The 17217-nt window shown below is 35.6% G+C and overlaps 1 protein-coding gene across 23 annotated transcripts in view; it reads left to right on the top strand.

Annotated features, from left to right (window-relative positions):
* Positions 1–17217, top strand: part of TRIP12 (thyroid hormone receptor interactor 12) — a 149538-nt gene that overhangs the window by 32292 nt on the left and 100029 nt on the right. For 20 of the 23 annotated variants that reach the window (XM_036253463.1, XM_036253483.1, XM_036253481.1 and 17 more), the window contains exon 2: positions 7670–7816. In XM_036253463.1, the coding sequence (XP_036109356.1) occupies positions 7719–7816 (98 nt within the window). In that variant the 5' untranslated portion in view covers positions 7670–7718. Of the gene's footprint in view, positions 1–2634; positions 2658–7669; positions 7817–17217 lie in introns of those variants that run through there. The other 3 variants (XM_036253465.1, XM_036253484.1, XM_036253485.1) reach the window with 3 other exon arrangements.

The raw sequence follows: 17217 nt of genomic DNA, 5'->3' as shown, positions 1-17217 counted from the left end.
GAACCTTTAAGATTCTTTCCTTTTTTTTCCTTTATTGATTTTAGAGAGAGAGGGGGGAAGTGAGAGGGAGAGAGAGATAGAAACATTGATGTGAAAGAACATCAATTGGCTGCCTCCAGCATGCCCCCTACTGGGGATCGGGCCCACAACCTGGGCATATGTCCTGACTGGGAATTGAACCCGCGACATCTTGGTGCATGGATCGGTGTTCAACCACTGAGCTACACTGGCCAGACAAGATTATTTTCTTTGTATTTTTATTTTTAAAAATTTTTTTGTCTTTATCCTCTTCTTGCTGTTGGTGCAGATTTTATTCTAACTGGCAAGTTTTCTATGATTTAGAGTATTGCCAGCTTTTCTCTAGTTTTATTACAAGTTAAGTTTTATTTTGAACTTTTAAGTATTCATTTTGCTTGATTTCAGAAATAATAATTTTAGAAAGAGCCCGCTGACTTCTCTTTCTAGGCTTGCAATAAATATCTGGGTTAAGTAAAATAATCTTTTGAATCAAGTGTGCTTATACTCAAGAAATATTGGAGTATCTATTATATGCTGATTAATGTATTAACTGAGACAATTGTGAATCTCAAGTTCTGTTGAACAAGAAAAGGAATGTTTCCAAGAGAGTTACAGCATAAATGTTAAATGCTTGGCTTAATACTCAAAAGAATAATATGCTTTGTGAAAATAATGCCAAAATTAGTCTCATTCAGTCTTGCCAGATGACATCTAAGGTAGATTCATTCTCAAGGCATATTACAATTGTAAAATATGGGTGTTGGCATCAATTTGAGTGCCCAGTGTTGAATTCAGTTGAGTGTTGCGTGACACTTGAAAGATCAAGTGTTTGCTGTAGGTACTTTAGTTTTTAATGTGCACTTTGTAAATGACGGTATAGTATAGAAATTATTCACAGTTTAGACTCTGGCGGGTCAGTTGTATTCTGTTTCCACCGCTAAATGGATTAGGTATCAACAGATCAATAAAGAGAAGATGGTTAAATTCATGTTTTGTAGTAGAATGGCATATAATGGCAAGTATACTTTGCACTGGCATTCTGGAGCGCTGTATTCAGCTGTAAGGTATGTTCCTAAATAGATGTATGCTGTGGAGCAGTTCACTCTGAATGGGAATTTCCTCTTACATAAATAAGATAATCACACCGGGTGTGGATTTGGCACTTAATTTTGTGAATTCAACTCTCATGTAGGTTTTTCATGCCTCTGGGCAGTCGTCCTTGCCCATAGATCCTTTCCCTGTTTCCCTTTGAAATCTTCTTTCTTGCTCCTCTTATACCTGTTAATCACAGGTTCAATCAAGGTAGGCATGTGCATCCTTGCTGCCATTTGTCATCTTCTCTTGCCTTGGAGATTGATGTACCTTTCTTCTTATCTAATGATTATGTTATTAATTCCCCCCCCCCCCCCCCCGTAGGATCTTGTTTGTAAACTAGACCTTATTTCCAGCCCTTTTCTTTTAGTAATTCTTTTCCCTATATACATAAACATGCTTAAGACTTATTTTTTTAAAAAAGGAAAATCACATACAGTCCTGCACACACAACCTTTGTCAACCCTGCCTCCTCTTACCTTGTTGGCTGTTATCTGTTCTCTGTCTTCTTTCTAGCCCAGAATTTGTAAGGGAGAATTGGTGTTTCTTGTCCACTTCATTTACCCATATACTCTCTTGCCCCAACATTTCTAGAAACAACTCACCAATTTCTAAATCAGATGGACACTTTTCAGTCTTGTCTGTCTGTCCTTTCTGTGTCATTTGAACTCTGCCTATCCATTTTATTCCTCTTGGTGTCACTTCCCTGATTTTTTTTTTCCATACTAGACATTCTAGATTAGTGGTTACAATTCATATGCATGCTGAAGTTTGGTAACTACAGTCCTGGACTTTTCTTTTGATTGTACTGGTTTTACCCTCTAAATATTTATTGATTCCCATCTCTTTAATTTGCCTTCTGTTGCTTTCAGACTCTCATCTGTCCTTTGGTCTATTTGGTAACTTAATAGTTGATCTGCCACCTTGTCTGTAGGTCTTAAACCCCAAATTTTTAGTTTTAAGTTCTTCATGGTACAACTCAGACTTATTTCTAGGTCCATGTTCTTCCCAGATCCCATGTCTCAGCCACAATGACCTGCTCAGCATCCCTTCATTTTGATTTATTCTATCATTTCTTGATGCTGTTCCTCACAGCTCTAACCTTTTAAGCTGGACCCTATCCTGCTGCGGGCAAACTTAGTCACCTTTTCTTCTTTGTTTACAATATTACTTTTGATATTGCTCATATCATGTAGCATTTTATAATTATTCATTTAAGAATTGGTCAGCTAAACTGAATTTTTCAAATAAAGAATTAGATTCCTCTGGATATTCCCCAAGCTTGGAATGTCATGGTTCTCTTGTGTTTTGACTTTTTAAAAAGTTAAATGTATAATTGTTTTTCTTACTTTGTTCAGGTATATAACATAGTCATAAAGAGCATAGGCTTTAGGTTTAACCTGTGTAAGTGCTGGTCCTGTCACCTATTGGCTTTGTGGCTTAGGGTTATTTTAACTTACTGTGTTGCAGTTTCTCAAGGAAGGTTCTTTCCAGTACCAATTTTGTAAGGTTGTGAAAATGAAATGAAAGGCTTTGCTTGATACATGGTAAGCACAGAATAAACATTACCCATAATCATTTTTATTGTAATATTCACATTAACACCTTGTTTTTCTCAGTATATATTAATATTTGCAAATACTAATTTTACATATTGAGCAGCATCCCATCATAACTTTGCATAGTTTTGATGCCACGATACAGTTCCTCATGTTGTGGTGATCCCCAACCATAAAATTATTTTTGTTGCTACTTCATAACTGTAATTTTGCTACTGTTATGAATCGCCATCGGAAATATGTGTTTTCCGATGGTCTTAGGCGACCCCTGTGAAAGGTTCCTTCCACCCCCGAGGGGGTCACAACCCACAGGTTGAGAACCGCTGCCTTAGCGGACCACATCTAAATAGAGTGCATAAGAAATTAGTGGGGGACACACTGAATAAATAAGATTCACTTTAAATGTCAATTCTGAAAGCTGTACACTTTCTACATACACTGTGGGATAAAAGTATTAGTTTTTTGGGTTTTTTTTTCTTTTTTAATCCTCACCCGAGGGTATTTTTTCATATATCTTCAGATAGAGTTGGGGGAGGTGGTGGGAGTGGAGAGAAAGAAGCATCGATGTGAGACAGAGAGAAACATTAATGTGAGATGCATCAATTGGTTGCCTCCTGCATGACCCTGACCAGGGCTGGGGACCTAACCACAACTGACCAGAATTGAACCCGCGACTCTTTTTTGGTCTGCAGACTGACACTCTAACCGCTGATCCAAACCTGCCAGGGCATAGCTGTATTTTGTGTTTTTTAAAAAATAATCTTTACTGTGGAAATAATACAATTTTGATTCAGTTTTTAGAGTTACCTATCAAATAGGTAATAGGTAATGATCACATGAGTAAACATATTACCTTGCTTTGGGGCTAGTCATGACTCTGTTCTGGGTTATCCTAAATTGGAGATTTGCCCTCTGGTCTGTCATATTTCCTTTGTGGTAAAAATTCTGCATAAATACTAACCTTTGTGGCCATTTGAGTAGGAAGAACTACCACATCTAAAGTTAGTTTTTGCAAACTTGGTGTTTGGAAAGTTTTACATCAGATGAGTGGTTTAATTTGTTTTTTTAGCCCCCCCTCCCCCAGCCTTAACCTCTCTCCTAAGATTTTGAGTTGCAAAATTAGAGGAAAATCAGTATCTGAAATGTTTGTAGTAGAAGTTTCCTTGATAGAATATTTGTATAAAATTTTAAGAATGAATTTTGAAATGTAGATTAATGCACAATTCTCTTTTTTCCTGAAGTTGTGTTTACATTCATTCAGGTGCCTGTTAACCTGAACAATCAGTTTGTTAGATGCTTAGAGCTGTGAACAGTCATCAGGAGTTTGTTTTTAATCTTGAACATGTCCATTATTGTTTTTGTACTTTCTCTACTGAATTTGGTTATATATGGTCTCTATTCTATTTCAGTTATTTAGGACTTAAATATCAAAGGTTTTATGTGAAAAATCTTGGTGATTATGTTTACAGAAATGAAGGTGTATCCATGATTAGAAGAGTAGTATATTTTGGGACTTTATAGTCAGGGTTATTAATACTTAAAATTTCTAGTGTCAGTATTACGAGATAGTCTATTAAGATGCGATCTTGAGTTCCTATTTGTTTCAAGGTATTAAAACAAATTCTAGCAATACAGTTTTTATATTACTGTAACTCACTTTTGTGTGCATGTGTTTTAAAAAGTAATAAAATATGGTAGGCATAAGTAATTGGTCAATACAGTACCGAATATTCATACAAGAAGAGTGAAATCATTGTATGGTGCAAACTTTTGGGTTCTTATCTAGAGCCAAAGGGATGTTAAATTTTGGTTGAAGTTGAGGTAGTGGTGATCTCTGGAGGGGACAGGTCTCTTTAGTGTCAGGATTCAGAGGACTGGTTCCTCAACACATAACTTGAACTTTTTTCATTTGCATTTGTCTATTAAGTAAGGGGTTGAACTTTTGATCATCCCCGAGTGTCCCTTCCAGCTCTGGATTTGTTGATAGCTGACAGAGGGGGAGATGCTATATGTTTCATATGTTAATGTTATATTTACTTTTTGGGAATTCAAACTTCAAAGTTCAACAAAGTCTGGCCTCCTTCTTTAAAGATCAACTTATGCTTTAAAAGCAGGTAGCACTTTCATGAATAGCTGTCTTACTTGCCACTATTACCTCTCTTAAATCTCAAGAATTATTCCCGAATGCGCTGTTGGTGGATAATGGTGCAGCTTGACAAGCTCTGAAGATGTTGGGAGCATTATTAAGATTACTTTGGTAACTACAGGTCAAATTAACCAGTGTAATATAGTTCATTTGAATGACAACACCCCATGGCATACTGTAGGCATTTAATGGCAGGAAGAGGGCAGGTGACATCTACTAACCCTGTTTAATAATAGTATTCTTGCCTGGCTGGTGTGGCTCAGTGGTTGAGTGTTGACCCATGCAGCAAGAGGTCACTGGCTTGATTCCTGGTCAGGGCATATGCCCAGGTTGTGGGCCCAATCCCCAGTGGGGGGCATGCAGGAGGCAGCCAGTCGATGTTCTCTCTCATCAGTGTTTCTATCTCTCTCTCCCTGTCACTTCCTCTCTCTCTAAAATCAATAAAGAAGAAAATAATAGTGTTTTTTGCTTTTCAAAATGAAAACAGCAGTATCATGCTATTCTCTTATATCCATGCTTTTTAGGTTCCAAGTAAAATTGTACTAAGATGGTGTTTGAAGTAGTAAAACTTCTTGGGTAAATTCTGAAATAGACTGGCCTTTTATTTAATTCTTTAATGGGGTGGAATTGTCCTCGTGCAGCACAACTAAGAGAGCTCTTTTTAAAATACATCTTCATTTTCTGTACCATAGCATCAAAATTGGAAAGCAGTGTTCAGGCATTTATATATTGATAAAGCTTCCAAGTGGTTGTGATGCTTGCCCTTAATTAAAAGCTGTATTTTCTTTAGAACAAAATTTACTCTTGAAACGATACTGCTAGAAATTTATAACTCATGTTGGCAGTGTTTTTTATGGTGAATTTCCCCTCAAATTTTACTTTACCACAAATATTCTTTTTATTCTTCTGAATAAATGTTTATAGTAACAACAATAATAGTTAATATGTACTGAGCCCTTGCTATATGATAGACACTGTGTTAAGTGGTTTGCATGGACTTTCTCATACCGTGCTTCCAATTGCTCTGTAAAGTTAAGTTCTTTTTTCCCATTTGATAGACTAAAGCACAGAAAAGTATACACAGGGGTGGCCAAAAGTAGGTTTACAGTTCTTCCTATGGAAAAAGACATGCAAATAATAACTATAAAATACAAGAATAAACTTTCGCATACTTACATCTATAAACCTACTTTTGCCCACCCATGTGTACAAGATCATACAACTTGTTGGTGTTGGAGTCAGGATTCAAACTCAGCCAGAGGCAGTTTGACTCCAGAGCTCTACCTTTGTAACTTTTGTGCTAGAGTGACCTATCTTATTGCTTACAAAGAGTAAATAACAAAAATGACTCCTTTTATCTCAGACTTCAGATTCCCCCTACTTTTCTTTCTCAAAGGCAGTCATGAATAAAGTCTGTTTTATGAATCTTTACACCAGTTTTCAGTGTGTAGACAACATATAAAAGATAAGTAAGCAAGCTTTTTTAATACACATACACACAGATGAGGTTGCATACTGTTTCCCCCTAACGTATCTTGGGATGATCTTTGCATGTTAATACATATACATTTAACCTTTCTCTTTATTTTAATGTTTGCATAGTATTTCCTCTTTTTTTCTTTCTAAAATTAACAGTAATTACACTGGTAATTTGAACTTTATGACCCAAGTTTATTTAGTATATTAACCAATGATGTGGGCATGTGTGACAGAAAAAAGTCTTTCTACTGAATTGAGTCAACCTGTAACTCAGAAGAAAACCCACTTTCTCCTTACAGTGCATGAAATCTCTTAAAATCCAGTAACAGATTTAGTTATTATTAGTTTGCATTGGTGCAAATAGAATGGACCAATTTCTCTAATGTCATGATCATTCTCTTCCCTACCCGGTAGACAGAAGTAAATAAGAGCTCTACTTGGAGTCTGACTTGAGGTGTAAGAAAAATTGTGACATTTGATTTATGCAAATTGTAATTCTTTCTGTGATGGTAATATTAGCTTGTTTTTTTTCAGTTAAACTGATTTTCTTTGAGCATCAGCATTTTTTCCCTATACAATTAAATTTCTTGCAGAAAGATAAAAAAAATTCAAAGCGATTAACAACTGTGCTTTGAGCTAACCTGTTACACTTAATGAACTATGTTGACAGTTGCTCATTGTTAAATACTCTGTGAGGTAGGTAATATTCGGATTTTACAGAAGAGGCAAACAAAGTCTAGAGATTAAATTTCTTGTCCGAGGTCACAGCCAGTACAGTTGATATTGAAATCCAGGATATCTAGGACTGTTTCTCAATTTACTGTACTTGAGCCGCTTTCTTTTCATTTCTCCATTAAAATATGTTAGTTTTATGGTTTCCTTTGTATTTATGATTTGTTATTCACAGCAGTACTTTGACATGGATATGACATGTTTATTTCGTGGCTGAGGAATCTGAGGCCAGAGATTAGGGTTTGTACAAAGGCAGACTCCTTTTATACCTGTACTATCACTGAACCAAGGTGTTCTGACTTTAGGTGCAATGCCCTTTTTTACACAGTGTCAAAAATGTGGAAACAGATTTCTAGTTGTGCTGTTTTCTTTGATTTGTGAATTTCCTGAATGTTTCATGAGGAATCTTAAGTTAATTTTATGTGTTGTGTTTTTTGGACCTCTTGTCTTGAATTTAGTATATTTCTGACATTTTATAACATACCATTCAATCAAACTTAGTTTAATAAGACAATGGAGCATTTGTGAAGACTATATAACCATATTGTTTACATTAAATGTTCCCTTCTTCTTTGCTGTCCCTTGTTTCTTTGTTGTACCATGTATAGCTGATGTTCTTTTCTCTCTCTCCTTTTTCTTTTAGTGAATGGTAGTGTCTAGAAAGGGTATGTCCCTTCAAGAGAGAGGTGCCAATGTCCAACCGGCCTAATAACAATCCAGGGGGGTCACTGCGACGTTCACAGAGGAACACTGCCGGGGCCCAACTACAAGACGACTCGATAGGAGGAAGGTATGTATTAAATGGTATTTAAAAGGAATTGGGAATAAAAGGAAATATTTTAAAAATCTTATGAGGACCAAAAGTTGAGTCGTTCACTACAAATGGATAATTTTTTTCTAATTTTTGAGCCAAGAAACACAAATAAAACTGGAATTCAAAGTCGTTCTTTAATCATTCCCCAAATATGCCAGGCTCAAAATATAGTTCTCAGTCATTGACATTATCAAAAATCTAATGTAAGTGTTGTTGATATTTGGAATGTCATGTTTTGTTTGCTCTTTTACTTCCCTAAATACATGCTACAACACATCTTTCAATGCTTTGTGGTCCCTTTCTTTATATATGTCTAAACTTGATTTACTTCATTGAATGGAAGTTTCATTTGATTTAAGATTTTGGGTTTCAATAGCTAGCTTTTGCGTTTTTTTCTCATTGCCTTGACAACATAGATGCAGACAGGCTGGTGAGGCAGTTTGACTTTGTTGGCACACCAGTTCTCATAAGTTTCTTAGTGGTCTGGTGTTCAGCTAGCTGGTCTTTGTACTGGAGTGGTGGTTGTATGAAAGGCAGTGTGAAGAATCAGATGTGTTCTCTTGAGTGTAAAATTCCCTGTCTGATTTAGCCAAGGGCTGTCACTTTATGTATAAGATACTCTGAACTTTATTTGCCAAGGGCTTATTCTTCAGTCCATGGAGTAATCATGTTAAGGTTGCAATAGATTGTAAATTCTAATATGATTACCCAGTGCAACATTTTGAGGTATTATCATATATATATTGTCTAGTAAATTATAAAAAATGTTTTTAAATTTTACAGTGCCAAGAATAAACCGAGACATATCTTATTGACGTTGGGTTATTTTAGTGGTTGAGCATGTGGATTTTGGACTAGTATAGCTTTGTATGCAATTTCTGCCTCTGCCATTAAATAGCTGTGTGTTCCTTGTTAAATCTTTTAAGAAACCTCAGTTTCTTAGTCTACATAGTGAGGCTACCTATTTCATAGGGTTACTGGTTAACTTAAGTATTGTAGTTTATTAAGCTCTTAGCACAATGCTTAGTACAGAGTTCTGTTCTGAAATGGTGTTTTGGCTTTTTTAGATTCAGATTATTCTTTGGAGCAGCCACATGTTATTTATCCTGTTGATTAAATGATATCACTGCCCCGTTATAAAAATGTTGCTTATTTATTTTAGAGAATTGGGAAAATACAAAAAAGTGTAAAAAAAAAAAAAAAAAAAAAGCATAGCTCCACAATCCACTTTAACTACTGTTATACTGGCATATATCTTCTTAGTTGTTTTTTTTTTTTGGGAGGGGGGGTTGTTTGTTTTACTGCATGTGTATATATGTGTATGTATGTGCTCATAAGTAACTTGTATCTTTTGAACAACTACAGTTCTGTACACATTAATTCTCAGGTTATACCTGGACTCTTGCACACGAGTGGTAAACATTTGGGGCTATCACGCAGTACATTGCTTCTAAAATCCAGTGATGTTTTGGTACCATTATCTTTTCTACACATCATTGTTATATAAAATTATTTAAATATTATATTAAATATTTTTAAAAGATGGGCCTGAAACAAATAGAAGTGATTAATGCTAGTGATTAAGATACATTGGTTTACATAACAAAGTTGTAATCAAGATGGAACTTGATTTAATTTACAGAATGACATATTTTTCATTGTAGTTCATGTGCTTTAAGCCAGTTATATGCTCAATTGTGAAGGAAAAGAAAAAAAATTTTTAAATGTATTTGGAATGTCAGAAAACGTGCCTAAGAATGTAGAACAAAGTGTATTATGGTTTTTATAGCTTTAGCACCTCTCTTTTAATAATGTAGCCTCATTTCAGTTCTCACAATTGCAACTTTTACATGTCTTGAGAAAACATTTCTCCACGAAATAGTACACAAAGAGGGCCTCTTCACTTTTTAAAAACCTATCATCATGTGTGTCATTTCCTATATCTTAAAAAATTGTTTAAAAACATGACTTTTAAAGTCTTTATATTCAATTGTGTGGCTATACCATAATGTAGTAATAACTTTGAATATATAGATTTTTTTTTCTATTTTTATGTGGATAAATATAGTTATCTGGATACAGACATTTAGATCTTTAGACAAAAATTTTATCAGTTTGACTAAGAATACAAAATTAGATATTTGCTCAACTGAATTTCATTTTGCCTTCTTGGACAGCTTGATTCTTGCTCAAGATAGAAACTCAGAACTGGAAGGAACCCTTTCATCAAACCCCAGAATGACTTTTGAAGCCCCCGTAGAGTGGGCTGTACTGGCAATTAACCTCTCATGACTTTTGGGAGTGAGAGAATTGGGATTAATTGGGAGAGAGCAATTATAACTATGACTTAATTTTTTTTTTATCTAACTTCTATAGCTTAACTTTCCTAAGTAAAGTGATGCTATTGTGGCTTTTGTTTCCTAAAAGCAGTGGACTTGGTAAATATGTTCACCAAGATAGTGATTAAAGAAATGTTAATAAATAACAGCATCTACTACAACAGCACTGGTGTGGAGTGTTTTAAATTAAAATATATTTTATACATATTCTTTCAATTGAGACTCACAGAAACTCTGTGCTAAGTATGTAATCCCTGTGTAACAAATGTAGTAACTTGCTCAACTTTACCCAGTATGTAGAGTCCCATACTTGATTTCCAACCTCTTGACTCTGAAGTCAGTGATTCTTTTCATTATGCCAAATTGTTTTTACTGTGCAAACTGCTTGATTCATATGATGAAGGTCTTAGAGGAAGGTATGAAGAAATTATAATTGCAAGTAGCAGTTTTTCCCTGGTAGAATGTTTTAATTCATTAATTTTGATCCACTCTATTTTCTTCCAAAACTTGCATTAAGCTGTCTTCTTTTCGAAGCTTTCTTCCTGTGACCTCACTTGCCCTTCCCCCAAATGAAGGCCACTTACTTTTTTTTAGTAGAAGAGTTTTTCATCCTTAAGATAAAAGAAAGTTGGGTCTTTGGGATATATTAATCTCTCCTGATTATTCCCTCTGCTCTTTTTCACCCAGCCTTCATCTCTTTCCATAATTGAACTAGACATCTTACTCCTCTTTTATTATTTTTTTCTTTTTCTTTTTTTCCATAAATTTTTGCGCTGTAGCTGATCTATTCCTCTCTTTTCTGTTCTCTTTTTCTTCTTTAGGAAATCACTCCCTTCCACTGCTTCTCTGTTGGCTTGCTCTCAGGGATACTTCCTAGCCTTTTCCACTTCTAGTACAGGTATTTGTAGGCTACGCTCCCTCTTGGCCATGCAGCAGCGTTTTCATTATATCATACGCTTTCTCTTGTTTTTCTCAAGTGGCAGTGGTGGGATTGAATTCAGTTTTATAGCAACTTTGGTTAAGATTGCTATAGTGATAGTTTCTTCTTTGATATTGTTTTTGTTATTATAAACACAGCATGCTGAGAATAGAAAATTGAGAAGCTTCAGAAAAATTAAAATAAGATAAATTTAATTTGACCACCCAGAGATAACGGTGGTTAATATATCTACTCTATTTTATTTTATTTATTTATGTATTTATTTATTTATTTATTTATTTATTCCCTTTTATGGAATTTATTGGGGTGACACTAGCTAACAAAATTATACAGGTTTCAGATGTCTATTCTATTTTTACTCTATGATTTTCTTTGATATGAAAGCTCACGATTTAAATTTGGGCTCTGCCTCCCCCACCCCAATTTTTTGCTATAAAATACATAGCAATGCCTATTGCATTTGAGTTTGGCTCTGATTTTATCAACTTAAATTCCATAAATGGGTTTATAAGACCTAACAGTATGAATATTCTGAAGACTTAACAAATTGCTAACTTTCACAAAGATCAAACTGCTTTATTTGCCTTTTTATTTTATTGGACCAGTTTATATATTCCTTCTAACATTTTGTGAGAGTGCCTATTTCTCCATATTGCAGTCAAAACAGCATACCATTTTTAATAAAAGTTTGTGGAAAAAAGGATTCTTTTGGTTAAAACGCCTATTTTCTTGGTTACTATAGAGTTGAAGATCTTCCCACATGTTGGCCATTTTTACCTATGAGTTGTGTAACTGTCCTTTGTTTTAATTAGGAGATGCTGCTTGTTATTTTATTAGAGCCCTTTATGGAAAGGTATCAACCCATTGACATAGGCAAATACTTTTGCTAGTTTTATTACTTATAGTTTAATTTATAGACGTTTTAAAAATAAGATAAGTCTATCAACTCTTTGTTTATCATCTTCCTTTGCCTTCTGTATTCCAAAAGTAAAATTTTCTTCTCAATTCTGTTAAGTTTACATTTTTGAATTATTTTTAAAGAGCTTTTTATTTTTTTTAATCCTCACCCAAGGATAGTTTTCTCCTTATCTTCAGATAGAGTGGGAGGGAGGGAGAGAGAGAAACATTGATGTGAGAGAGACACATCGACTGGTTGCCTCCTGCATGACCCAGACCAGGGCCGGGACGAACTGCAATCGAGGTACGTGCTCTTGACCGTAATCAAACCTGTGACTCTTTGGTCTGTGGGCCAACATTCTTAACTGCTGAGCCTAACTGGCCAGGGCCCATTTTTGCATTTTATTGTAATCTGTCAAATTTTTTAATGATGGAAGGCAATGATTGAATTCAGTCTACCCCTGCACCCATTAAAATTTTTGTCTGTAATTTTTAATAAGTATTACTGAGTAGAAACTCAGTTATGAGATCTGTAAGTTATAGATGTTGTTAATATTGTAGTAAGTTACAGTTTTTTGTTAACATTGTCAAAACAGTGATACTTTTAGCCAGCATTAATTATACAGAAAGAAATAGATTTGTATTTTGCTTCAAAAACTAGAAGGTATGGGATACAGAAAAACGCAAAAAAGAAAATAAATACCATCCAGAAATAAGTCTGTGTTAACATTTTGATTTTTATCTTTTGAAAATAACAATTTAGCAATGTAGGTGATTACACTTTAAACATAGTTTTGGATCCTGCTTTTAAAAAAGATCAGCATTCTAACATTTCTCATGTTGTGTATTTTTTTTCTTTTAATCCTCATCCGAGGACATTTTTTCATTTTTTGTTCAGATAGAGTGGGAGGGAGAGAGAGAAACATCAATGTGAAAGGGACACATCGAGTGACTGCCTTCCTCACAACCCAACCAGAGCTGGGGACAAACTGCATCTGAGGTACGTGCCCTTAGCGGGAACCAAACCCGGGTCTCTCTGGACCGCAGGCTGACGCTCTAACCGCTGAGCCATACCAGCCAGGGCTCATGTTGTGTATTTTTTAGTTAATTGTTTACAAATGGTCACATATTTACTGAGTCAGTATACAATATTTTTTATGATTACTTTTTATTTTTTGAAAACTGAAGGTAGATGGTTGCAGTGGGAAAAGTTTTTGTTTACGCTTAAATGTTTTTATTTCAGATATCTCAAGGATAGATTCCCTGAAGGGATTTTTTTTATGATTAACTTGTTTCACATAAAAATTATCTTTCTTCAATTTACCATCAGGATAAGGAATGTTTTTTCTCACCATTCTGTTTGTGGTATCTACAGTTTGCATATTCCTAATTTGATAAGGAAAAATTGCATTAATTTTATTTTGTTGCTTCTATAGTAATGAGGTTAAACATTGAGAAAATGGGTTTAAGTAGTAAGATCTGAGGGAGAATACTTTTTGATGCATGTGTACTAGTAAGTTTGCAAATGTTAATCTTCTTTTGTACCAGTATACAGGTGAACGGACCTTTAAATTTCTTCAGCAGATAGTAGCCCCTCTTGTTATAATTCCTCTTTGTGGAATGATCCCCCTCAGTTCTTCACTGAATGCATTTCAAATAGCAGTTACTCTTTTTCAGCATGACTTCACTCTGCTCCTGGTTGTACCCATTGTCTACCCTTTGGCTACAGATGGAAGAATCTGTTTTCTTCCATCTTTCTGAGCTTAGTGATGGGACTAGGGTAATCACATGATCCAGACAGGGAAAACTGGAAGATTTTTCCATTCTGGTAGCAAAGGGAAGATGTGAATCTGAAGTTGCCAACTGCATGTCTCCTCTCTATGGAAGAAGGTGGACAGGCAAAGAAAAGCAAATCTATTAGAGAGTATGTTTGTGTTAAAGTTCTGACAAGTTTCAGTTCCTTTGTTCTTCAGAGCTGTGTTTACTCTTGCCTTCTTTAGGCTTATTTAACTGTTTTGATTCTAGAGATTATGCATGCATTATTTTATTTTATTTTTTGCATTATTTTAATAAAGCCTCTTTTGGCTTCAGAATTGAGTCTTGCCTTAATGCAGTGGTTCTCAACTTTACCTTCCTAATGCCGTGACCCTTTAATACAGTTCCTCATGTTGTATGTGGGTGTATCTGCACGTGGGGGACCCGCCTGGAGATGGGTAGAGGAGCAGTGTCTTGGTTCCTAAGACCATCGGAAATGTGTTTTCCAGTAGTGTTAGGCGACCCCTGTGAAATGTGTTTTCCAATAGTCTTAGGCGACCCCTGTGAAATATATTTTCCAATAGTCTTAGGCGACCCCTGTGAAAGGGTCGTTCGACCCCCAAAGGGGTTGCAGCCCATAGGTTGAGAACCGCTGCCTTAATGTAATACAGACCCAGTATAAGATTGTATTTCTCTGTTTGTAGAACACCCAAGTCAGTAAGCACTGTGCTAGATGGTAGTTATAAAAATGAGAGTAGAGTAGCCTTTCTTATGAGGAGTTTCAACTCATAAGGAGAAATGGGCATATAGGTGATAATTAGAGTCAGGTGAGAGACATTTCTAGATGACATTGATCTGAGCTCTGAGAGCTAAAGAAGCAGTTTTGAAGCACATGGTACTTGTCAGCTATATTCCTATCTAACATGTGGAATCAGTAGTTACTTCCAGAGTTTGGATTTTATTACTCATTTTTCTGTGTCACTTGTTGCTTTGATCATAACTAGTAGGTGTTCAACAACTAGTATGAGATAGAAATAAGGGGATTTATTTCCATGGCTTTTCTAAACACAGAAATGTGACTTTCTTCAGCTGAAATAGTCATGAAAAGGTGATCATTGTGAAGGAGAACCTAGGACATGGTTTAAATGGGCTGTGTAACAAGGTGTGCTAGATCATGTTATAGTGACAAACAACTCCTAGTATTTATGTATTATAACAAACTAGTCACTAGAAGACTTATCCATCCTGGATCAGACTCAAGCATTCTGATCTATGTCTGCATGTCCATGTATTCAGGTATCATTGCTGTGACAAGATGGTGAATTGCCCTCTGGCTTTCCGAGGCTTCACCTAGAAGTGATTTATTTCCACTTACATTCCCTGGACCATAGCAAGTCACATGACTGCACTTAACTTCCAAGTGGTGTAGCAGGTTCCATCATACCATGTGTCTGAAAAGAAGAGAAATAAAATATTTGTAAACAGCACATTATAGCCATCACAGGCTATTTACGCATCATTTAAAAACTCTTACTCCCATATCTACAACAGACCATTTGTTTCCCTAAATTCATAGTACAACATAGCCACAGGTATGATGTGTTCTCTTCATTCTCCTACTTGATTAAGCAGTATGGGAGTCTTTTATAATATTCTCTTTTGTGTTCTTTCTGAGCTTTTTTTTCATTTTGACCTTTGCTCAGCCACATGGAAGTATATGCTTCATCATCTTTGGAGGAGTAGAATGTTAAAGGGAGACATGGTGTGATACGAAAATAACTTCTTTGTTTCTAATGACTAAATTGAAATAACTTTTAAAAACAATTTATACTAGAGTTGGTCAGGTAACGTGGACCGGGCTCCTTTCCACCATAGTGAATCTTACTGCTGTAATTATGCACTTTGAGTTTTAGCTGCAGCACCATGTGTACACACATTCTTTAACTTTTAGCGCTGCTTTGGTAATGCTAGAAAGGCTAGTCTGTCCCATGAGGCCTTGGGGCTGTGAGGCAAGATTTATAGTGTTGTGTTAAATAGTGACTTGGTTGTGGTGGTCTAAGGAGGAACACAGATTACTTTTTTTTTTGGAAGTTGAGCACATTACTCTTATAGAATTCTTTCCTGGACCAACCAAGTAATAGTTTGTTTTATGATTTTCCTTGTAGTATATATTTCTTGTTATAATCATCAGTGAAATTTTGTCCAGAAGTCACATCTTAAGCATTTTGGAAACCTGTAAGATGTCAGTTTCCATACATTATTTTATATCATTGTGGATTTGCTCTTATTCTTCTCTTCCTCAATGTTGAGGGAATCTGACGTTTCACACCAGTTTTTACAAGTGTTATCAGTCTCAGAATGCTTTCCTGGATACATATTAGTGTGACTAAAAAGTGAACATGTACATGCTTCTTCAGTAATTGAACAGCAAATTTTAGTGTCACATACAGAAGGCTTTTTAAAAAATGTAATACAGAAAGCAAAAGAAATGAGGGCTCCTATTTAGAAGATTAAAAGAAAACATGGTGTTTTCTTTCCTTTTTCTCATATGCTATCTTCAAAGCCTTAAGCCACTTATTTTGACCTATATACAGTTTGGGGCAGAAATACCAACATGGATAGGAAAAATTCAATAATCGTAGAGGAAGGCCTTTCACTTTGACTGCTGAGTCCCTAGATATAGCTGTAGTGTTTCAGATTTTGGGAGTCAGGGGTATTGGGCTCAGTCTTATCTTTGCTGTCTAGGGGCTATGTGATTTTTCAGTAGCAAGCTTCATTTTCTAAATCTTTAAAATGAAAATCACAGTAACAGGCATGTAGGAGGCAGCTGATTGATGTTTCTCTCTCACATTGATGTTTCTCTCTCTCCCTCTTCCTCTCTAAGATCAATAATAAAAAACAAACAAACAAAAAAAAACATTAAAATGGAAATATATACCTGTCTTGGATGTCCTTTATGGATTAAGTTGAGTAATATATTTAAAGAATTAATATAATGCTTATTACATAATCACACCTTTAAAAGACTTCTGTGGTCATCTTAATAAGTTTTTACCCAAGTACTTATAAAAGCCAGTGTAGCCCTGACCGGTTTGGCTCAGCGGTTAGAGCGTCGGCCTGCGGTCCTGAGAGACCCGGGTTCGGTTCCCGCTAAGGGCGCGTACCTCAGTTGCAGTTTGTCCCCGGCCCTGGTCGGTCATGCGGGTGGCAGCCACTCGATGTGTTCCTTTCACATCGATGTTTCTCTCTCTCTCTCTGTTCCTCTCTCTCCCTCCCACTCTACCTGAACAAAAAATGGAAAAATGTCCTCGGGTGAGGATAAAAAAAAAAAAAAAAAGCCAGTGTAGCTCATTAATTAGTACTACATCACTAATCTGTCACAAATCACAAATTTACTTTTGATTATTTTGGTGTTTGTACTCCTCACCAAACTACTTTATTTGTGA

Source organism: Molossus molossus, unplaced genomic scaffold (genome assembly GCF_014108415.1).
Source record: "Molossus molossus isolate mMolMol1 unplaced genomic scaffold, mMolMol1.p scaffold_m16_p_11, whole genome shotgun sequence".
Classification (NCBI taxonomy): Eukaryota; Metazoa; Chordata; class Mammalia; order Chiroptera; family Molossidae; genus Molossus; species Molossus molossus.
Note: the sequence above shows the minus strand (reverse complement) of the source record. Positions and strands in the feature narration are given on the sequence as shown.